The sequence below is a fragment of the Aotus nancymaae genome, unplaced genomic scaffold, assembly GCF_030222135.1.
Source record: "Aotus nancymaae isolate 86718 unplaced genomic scaffold, 86718_ANA_hifiasm-v0.15.2.pri h1tg000067l, whole genome shotgun sequence".
In the NCBI taxonomy this organism is placed as follows: domain Eukaryota; kingdom Metazoa; phylum Chordata; class Mammalia; order Primates; family Aotidae; genus Aotus; species Aotus nancymaae.
In genome coordinates this window covers 24,909,023-24,918,015 of record NW_026988482.1, presented here as the reverse complement: position 1 = coordinate 24,918,015, position 8,993 = coordinate 24,909,023, and the positions used below count along the sequence as shown (strand labels likewise).

The 8,993-nt window shown below is 44.2% G+C and overlaps 1 protein-coding gene across 10 annotated transcripts in view; it reads right to left on the bottom strand.

Moving 5' to 3' along the window:
* Positions 1–331: 331 nt before the first annotated feature.
* RBM6 (RNA binding motif protein 6) overlaps positions 332–8,993 on the bottom strand; it is a 134,266-nt gene continuing 125,604 nt past the window's right edge. For 9 of the 10 annotated variants that reach the window (XM_064367116.1, XM_064367117.1, XM_064367119.1 and 6 more), the window contains 4 exons: positions 8,697–8,771; positions 6,563–6,660; positions 2,246–2,375; positions 332–570 (listed from right to left, as the gene is read on the bottom strand). In XM_064367116.1, the coding sequence (XP_064223186.1) occupies positions 445–570; positions 2,246–2,375; positions 6,563–6,660; positions 8,697–8,771 (429 nt within the window). In that variant the 3' untranslated portion in view covers positions 332–444. Of the gene's footprint in view, positions 571–2,245; positions 2,376–6,562; positions 6,661–6,854; positions 8,637–8,696; positions 8,772–8,993 lie in introns of those variants that run through there. The other variant, XM_064367118.1, reaches the window with a different exon arrangement.

Sequence of the window (8,993 nt, the reverse complement as noted above, 5' to 3'; positions counted from 1 at the left end):
AAAGAATTTTGAAGATCTAATGAGTAGTAAATACTTTCAGCTTAAGCAGTTACTAAAAAAATAAAAGAAACAAATAATGAAATGCTGTATTTGCTGATTAGATTAAGAATATAAATTTTTTGGTCTGACAGCATACACACAAGCTGTAGTTCAAAGGTCATTGCAACCTACTCACTTATACTGACAGTAGGCAGTACTCTAGGGTTTACTGCAGCACTAGTTGCTACTTCAACATAACTTCAAATAACCCTGAAGCAAGGTACTCTATCCCTCCTGCCAGTAGCCCCACTCCCACCCATCTCTGGGGAAAAAAAATTTAACAAAAAGATAGTCACATTGAAAAAAAGTTTATTTAAAAAAGTTCTAGCAGCAAGAACAGTAACAAAAGAAAAGGAGAGACAAACAAAACAAGGAGGTCGTATATCACGGAACTTGTCTCCATTCTTAATCGAGTTCTTTATACCGAGCAAACATGACTCTTCGAACAGCATCTCGGTAAGTCTCATTGGACTGTCTTTTGCTTGTTCTTCCTGGGGCTCCGACATTGGGGCCCTTCATCCGGCTTTCAGCCTGTAAAACAGACAAACTATGAAGTGGGCCCTATGAATTAATTAGCCTCAGTGCTGGTCTTCGACCACAAGCACTCTGGACTAGTAAGAAGCAGTATATAGGAGAATTTTTTTTTTTTTTTTGAGACAGAGTTGTGCTCTGTCACCCAGGCTGGAGTGCAGTGGTGTAATCTGGGCTCGCTGCAAGTCTCCCTCCCAGTTCAAGCAATTCTCATGCCTCAGTTTCTGAGTAGCTGGGACTAAAGGCGCACACCACCACACCCGGCTAATTTTTGTATTTTTAGTAGAGACGGGGTTTCGCCATGTTGACCAGGCTGGTCTGGAACTCCTGGCCTCAAGTGATCTGCCCACCTTGGCCTCCCACAGTGTTGGGATTACACACATAAGCCACCATACCTGGCAGGATAATTTTTTAAAGAATCTTTCAGGCTGGGCACGGTGGCTCACGCCTATAATCCCAGCACTTTGGGAGGCCGAGATGGGTGAATAACGAGGTCAAGAGATCGAGACCATCCTGGTCAACATGGTGAAACCCCGTCTCTACTAAAAATAAAAAAAAAAAAAATTAGCTGGGCATGGTGGCGCACGCCTGTAGTCCCAGTTACTCGGGAGGCTGAGGCAGGAGAATTGCTTGAACCCAGGAGACGGAGGTTGCGGTGAGCTGAGATCGCGCCATTGCACTCCAGCCTGGGTAACAAGAGCGAAACTCTGTCTCAAAAAAAAAAAAAAAGAATCTTTCAGCTGGGCACAGTGGCTCAAACCTATAATCCCAACACTCTGGGAGGCCGAGGTGGGCGGATCAGTTGAGGCCAGGAGTTCTAGACCAGCCTGGCCAACATGGTGAAACCCCGTTTCTACTAAAAAGACAAAAATTAGCCGGGTGTGGTGGCATGCACCTGTAATCCCAACTACTCAGGAGGCTGAGGTGGGAGAACTGCTTGAACCCAGGAGGCAGAGGTTGCATGAGCCGAGGTTGTGCCACTGCACTCCACCCTGGGTAACAGAATGAGACTCAGTCTCAAAAAAAAAGAGTATTTCTTTATTAAACAAATACCCCAGATGAGTAAGTTGGGTGGTGATGCTATTATTGAAAGATAGAGGCTTCAATGCTAGAGATATGAGAAGCTCAGTAGGAGAGAAATAAGCCTATCTCTTATGGTTGGCATTTTCAGAGGAGAACCAAGCCAACATTAAATGGGTAATGTTCCCATTTATCACCTTTTCTAGAGGCTCCTCTTGAAATATTAAGGGCAAAGTCCTTCATGGGAACCAGAACTACATGCTCCCTAAATTTTAGCCACCAAAGACCTCCACTGACACTCCCTCTCAGAGATGCCTTTGTACCTTTCATTGCTGACTCCCTGGTTCTTCTGACCAAATGATTCTTCAGTCTCAAACTGCCTCAGATACTGCTCTACTATTTACTCCATGTAAAAGGATGATGAAATCCATTCCAAATCCTTCCTTCTCTTCCTAACTCCAACCAAACTCCAAAGGGCCCAGCCTACCAAGCTATAACCCAGTATTTAAGACTGAAGTGTTCTTCAACTCTCATGTCCTATGCCAGCAGTGGAAAAAGCCCAGCAAAATGGCAAAGGCACCACTCAAGGCCAGAAAGTGAAAGTTAATTACATCACAGGTTCATGTCACCCCCAAAAAAGTGGAAACCATTTCACCTCCTCTGATGAAGCCAATCCAGGATGGCCATATCCCAGGCCTGCCCCTTTCCTCCAGCCAGTGGCCTGTTGGACACAGCTTCCTTTGCTGCTAGTATCAGTATCTTCTTTATCAACAAGTTTACGATCACTGCAAAAGAAGCAGACACCATTATTTTCTTCTTTTTTTTTGAGACAGAGTTTCGCTCTTTTTGCCCAGACTGGAGTGCAATGGCTTGGTCTTGGCTTACTGCAACCTCTGCCTCCAGGTTCAAGCCATTCTCCTGCCTCAGCCTCCCAATTAGCTGGGATTACAGGCACCTGCCTCCACATCTGGCTAATTTTTGTATTTTTTTTTTTTTTAGTAGAGATGGGGTTTTGCCATTTTGGCCAGGCTGGTCTCAAACTCCTGACCTCAAGTGATCCGCATGCCTTGGCCTCCCAAAGTGCTGAGATTACAGGTGTGAGCCACCTCACCTGGCCTAACACCATCACTTTCAAGGTGATCTGCTTATGAGCCTAATATAAAATCTTTGTCCTCTTGATTTAGATCTGCCTCTTATTAAGTAAGCATATTAAATAATACCTCTGAGTGCCTGATACCTATGCTTTGTTGTAGGGTACACAGACTACCAAGATTTGGCCCTGTTCACAAGAAAGTTCTCAAAAGTTATGTCAAGAGATGCTTAAATAACACTGAAGAGAGCTGAACCATGAATGTAGCCAACAGTGGATGTCTGCTATAGAAATACAGTAGAAGGAACATAAACTCTAAAGGGGAATCACTGAAAATTACAGGAATTTCAACAGGAAGATACATCTGAATTGGATCTCGAAATGAGGAGTTTGTGAAATAGAAAGTGTGAAAGAAAAGGAGGACACAACCAAGGAGATACGAAAGACAATTTGTCCAAGAGAGGAGTAGTAAAAACTGACAAAGGTAAGGCTACTTGGTGGCCATGTACAGTGGCTCATGCCTGTAATCCCAACACTTTGGGAGGTGGGCAGATCCTGAGATCAAGAGTTCGAGACCAGCCTGACCAACATGGCGAAAATCCGTCTCTACTAAAAATACAAACATTAGTTGACACATGCCTGTAGTCCCAGCTACTTGGGAGGCTGAGGAAGGAGAATCGCTTGAACCCAGGAGGTAGAGGTTGCAGTGAGCCAAGATTGAGCCATTGCACTCTAGCCTAGGTGACAGAGTAAGACTTTTGTCTCAAAAAAAAAGAACAAAGAAATTAAAAAAGGCTGCACAGGGTCGGACTGTAAAACACCTTGAACATTAAGCTAAATCATGTATCCAAACCTCAATCTTCAGGCAAACTTTGGGGCTAAGGCCTCCTCAGAGGCAAGGTACATGGTTTGTAAAAAGACAAGTTATAAGAGTAGATTTCTCTTTATAAAGGTCATTTTGGTGCCAGGGTAGAGAATGGACTGAAGAACAGTGGGAGCAAAGACTGGGAGTAGGAGTCCAGTGTGGAGATGGACTAGAATGGGAGATGCCGTGGTTTAAATGTGTCCCTATCCAGGAGTGGCCAACTTGGATGGATGGATGGATGGATGGATGGATAGATAAATAAATAAATAATAAATGTGTCCCTCAAAGTTCATGTGTTAGAAATGTAATTCCTGGGCCGGGCGTGGTGGCTCACACCTGGAATCCCAGCACTTTGGGAGGCCAAGGTGGGCAGATCACCTGAGGTCAGGAGTTCAAGACCAGCATGACCAACATGGAGAAACCCCGTCTCTACTAAAAATACAACATTAGTCTGGCATGGCGGTACATGCCTGTAATTCCAGCTACTCGGGAGGCTGAGGCATGAGAATTGCTTGAACCCAGGAGGTGGAGGTTGCAGTGAGCTGAGATTGCACCATTGCACTCCAGCCTGGGCAACAAAAGCAAAACTCTGTCTCCTCCCACCAAAAAAAGAAACATAATCCCCAATGCAAAAGTGTTGAGAGGTGAAACTTTAAGAAGTTATTAGGTCATAAAGGCTCTACCCTCACAAATGGATTAATGCTGTTATTGTGGGAGTGGGTTCCTGATAAAAGGAGGAGTCTGGTTGCCTTCTCCCAACCTCTCCTTTTGCCCAAGCTCTCCTGCTCTTTCACTTTCCAGCATGGGATGACACAGCAAGAAGGCCCTAGCCAGATGCAGCTCCTCAGTCTTGGACCTCTTAACCTCTAGAAGCATGAGTTAAAATCAATTTCTGTTCATTATAAATTACCCAGTCTGTGGTATTCTGCTATGGTATCATAAAACAGACAAAGACATAGGGCAAGATTAGTTAGGAATTTGGCCACTAATTGGACACAGGATAAAGGAAGAAGATGGAATCAGACCATGTAGACAGTGATGCTATGATGCTGCTACTCTGAAATAATAATACAGGAGATTTTCTTACTGCGGTGGTGGTTGAGGCCATGGGTACCTTAGAAAGCCCAGGTCAAGAGGTAGAGCAGCAAGACTAAAGAAGCACTGAGAGAAGAGTCTTAAAGAATACCTGGATATACCCAGAAAAGGAAGAGGAGCAGAAAAAGTGACTAGGAAGGAGAAGAGCCAGGAGATTATGGCATGAAGGGTGCTGAGAATGGAGAACAGCCTCTTTCTGTACTCCACCTAAGCCTTGTCCCCAGATGACTCAAGGCCAAGGTGTCTTTCCTCCTCATGGCTGACTTGTTCACCTTATCCTAGTAGTCCACTATATTTCAAATTGCAGAGAATAACCCAGTAAGACTGTCACATTAAATGGTCCCACTGTAACAACTCATAAAAATGAAGAGACTAGACTTGAATAAAAATATCAGGGTTCACTCTACACAGTAAGAAAGTATTTTAGATGAAAACTTTTCCAGTTGTGTGTGTGTGTACACACACATTCTCTCTCTCTCTCTCTCTCTCTGTCTCTCTCTCGGGCCTTGCTCTGTCAATCATCTCCCTTTTCCCACAGGCTGACAACATAGAGGCAGGCTCACTTCTCTCGTTATAAAGGACTATAAAGGACTACACCTCTCTTCCTGTTCATGCACTTGTACCCAAATTGCCCTTTTCAAGGCCTTTAAAGGACTACACCTCTCTTCCTGTTCATGCACCCACTTGTACCCAAATTGCCCTTTTCAAGGCCTTTACTGTCCCTTCTTCTCCTAGCTATCCAACAGACACCAGAGACCTCATCAGTGACTTTTTCCTTTTCCTAGGTGATTACAAAGACTGGTGGATCTGACACCTATCTGTAATCCACACTCTATTAGAAAAATAGAGGTGGGGTCTCCCTTCTCCATATGTTGCCCAAGCTGGACTCCAACTCCTGGGCTCAAGAGATCCTCATTCCACAGCATCCCTTTGTTGGGATTATAGGCCACTCTCCTTTCTAGACTCATGACTTTCACTCAGGCAATCGTGATCTCTCATTTGAATTACTACAGAATTTGCATAATGCATTAGTCTCTCTATAAACTCATCTTCTACATAATTAGTAATCTCTCCAAAATGCAAAGCTAGGTCAATACCCTGCTTAAAATTCTTCTATGACCTTCCACTGCCTTTAAGATAAAGCCTTAGCAAGGTGTTTGAACTTCATGAACTGGCCTGCATCTTTTGGCCCAGGCTTATCTACGGTCACTCAACAACGTACCCGCAGTGTTCAGGACCATCAAACTATCTGCAACTCCTCAAGCACCTCATAAGCTCTTGTATCCCTGGTGTATGAAGTTCCCTGAAATGCCCTTCCCTTCCCCATTGATTTCTGTGTCTGCCCTATGAGATACACCATCACCTAAGTTTTGTCTATTCTGTGTTCACTCAAGGATAATACATGTCTTGCTCACCTGAGTATTTCTTGTACTTAGCACAATACCTGTATTCAGTGGGTTATCAACAAATTCTATATAACTCTGGGCTTACAACTTGGGAACTAGCTGATTTAAAACAAGTACAGGAAGCTACAGATCATATATTTCCATCAGCAGCCAACCATTTATATAGCACCTAAGTGTGAGAATGGAGGTTCCCTAGAGAAAAAGCCCAAGAATGTGATATTCTTATCAGGCCCATAAAGAGAGTGCAGTATTACTAATAAAGACAGAAAGTGTCCCCACCATGGCTACTCCAGCCCTGGCTTTGGGTAGGTGAAGCTGCCGGCCAACCTTCCATGTACATTCCCTGTATAAATACAGTCAAAAGGCTGGCACAGACCTCATGTTCTAGCAGTTGAGACAAAATCTACTCCTGATAACATCATCTCCTGAGACAAAAAACAGCAGGACAGTTGAAGAAGGAGGTGGTTTTATCATTAGGCCTTGAGGCCTAGGGTGAATGAAGAGTTCCTGTCTTACCTGTCAGTTTCCCTGGAGTATTTAATCCGTTTTCTTTCTGGAGAGTCAAAAGACGGGAGCTTTTCCCTGCGGTCATTTCCTCTTTCTTTAAACTTTCCCTGTTGGTAAGCAAAAGAACAGACCTGAGATTTCCACCTGAGGGAAATGGGGAATGGGGAAGTTTTACCCTATTACTGTTCTTTCTTTTTTTTTTTTTGAGACGGAGTTTCGCTCTTGTTACCCAGGCTGGAGTGCAATGGCGCGATCTTGGCTCACTGCAACCTCCGCCTCCTGGGTTCAGGCAATTCTCCTGCCTCAGCCTCCTGAGTAGCTGGGATTACAGGCACGCGCCACCATGCCCAGCTAATTTTTTGTATTAGTAGAGACGGGGTTACACCATGTTGACCAGGATGGTCTCGATCTCTTGACCTCGTGATCCACCCGCCTCGGCCTTCCAAAGTGCTAGGATTACAGGCTTGAGCCACTGTTATTTCTTTTTAAGTGAAGGTAGCTCACTTAGTAACTCCTGGAATCTCTCACTCCTTTACATATTCGTCTAGGTAAAGCAGTGACTTCCCTGACTTAAAAATTTGGAAAGAATAAGTTGGCATGCTTGGTTCAACTGCCTTTTCCCCTTCTGAGAAGCAGGGTAAAATACACAGAAGCAGGGTAAAATACACAAGCTCTCCACTACACAAGCCCTCGGAGATATATATAAAATTTAAGGAGTCCAAAGCAGCTTTTTTTTTTTTTTTTAATGGAGTCTTGCTCTGTCGCCAGGTTGGAGTGCAGTGGTACAATCTCAGCTCACTGCAACCTCTGACTCCCTGGTTGACGCAATTCTCCTGCCTCAGCCTCCCAAGTAGCTGGGATTATAGGCATGTACCACCACACCCAGATAATTTTTGTATTTTTAGTAGAGATGGGGTTTCATCATGTTGGCCAGGATGATCTCGATCTCTTGACCTCGTGATCCACCTGCCTTGGCCTCCCAAAGTGCTGGGATTACAGGCGTGAGCCACTGAGCCCAGCCTCAAAGAAGCTCTTACATGCAGAGGTGGTTCTTTGTAGTAGACAACGCTAAGGAAAGGAAAAGTACTACAATCTACTTTCCACTGTCCTATGGCCAGTTCAGTTTGTGAATTCATTATCTCCAATAGTTCTCCATAAGTAGATTCTTTTGTTTGTTTTTGAAACAGGGACTTGTTCTGTGACCCAGGCTGGAGCACAGGGGTGTGATCATAGCTCACTGCAGGCTGGAACTCTTGAGCTCAAGTGATCCTTCCACCTCAGCCTCCCAAACTGCTGGGATTACATACATGTGCCACTGTGCCTGGCTCTCCACAGGTAGATTCCTTTCTTTTTCTTGAGACAAGGTCTGGCTCTATGACCCAGGCTGGAGTGCAATGGCACAATCTCGGCTCACTGCAACCTCTGCCTCCCAGCTCATGCCATCCTCCCTCAGGTTCCCGAGTGGCTGAGACTACAGGCACATACCAGTAAGCCCAGCTAAGTTTTGTATTTTTTGTAGAGATGGGATTTCGCCATGATACCCAGGCTGGTTTCAAACTTGTGAGCTCAAGGGATCCGCCCATCTCAGCCTCCCAAAGTACTGGAATTACAGGCATGAGCCACTGCGCCTGACCCATAGGTGGGTTCTTAACCATCTTAAGAGAGGCCAGTGAAGCCTGTGACTGGATAGGTAAGTCACCCTAATTGTGTGGTTGAGGTAGTAAGTTCATTTGACTCTCACCTAAGCTACTTCCTCCAGCTTAGCCTTTAATAGTAAAAGATGCTATTTCAGCAGCCCTATTCAACACTCTTTCATTAACTCAATTGACTTAAAAGCTGAGCAGGAAAGAGGAGTGCTATCTACCTGGAGACCCTAACACCACCTTTTAAAAAGATATCACCTTTGGGGATGGGGGGTGCAAAAAAAAAAAAGGTATTACCTTTATTGAGGTATAATTTATAAATAATAAAAAGCACCTATTTTGATGTATTATAGACTTTGGCAAATGTATATACTATCTTGTGGGGCCTCTTTTATTCTCCGTCTTCTTATAAGGAGGGATTAGCACAGCCTATGAAGTCTGTATCAGAAAGCAAAAAAGAGCTGAGGTCAAGGGAGTAACAACAGGTCACCAAAGTTTACCTCTCGTTCTCTCCTTTCCAGATAGGCTAGCTCCTGCTCAGATTGTTTTATCTTCCGGTGGATTTCCAGGTTTTGCTGAGAAGAGAGGCAATTCTATGAGTATAGGTCTAAGAAACAATGGTCCTAGAAATGCTTCTAGGCCTTCCTCAATAATTGCTTTTGGATTGCAGCTCTTTTGATTGACCAGCTCTACTAAATTACTATACCCTGCAAGCAACAATCCCTAACTGGTCTTATCATACAGATTAGTTATGTGGTATGGCATAAAAGGGAGTTTCATTTTACTTAGCTCCAAGA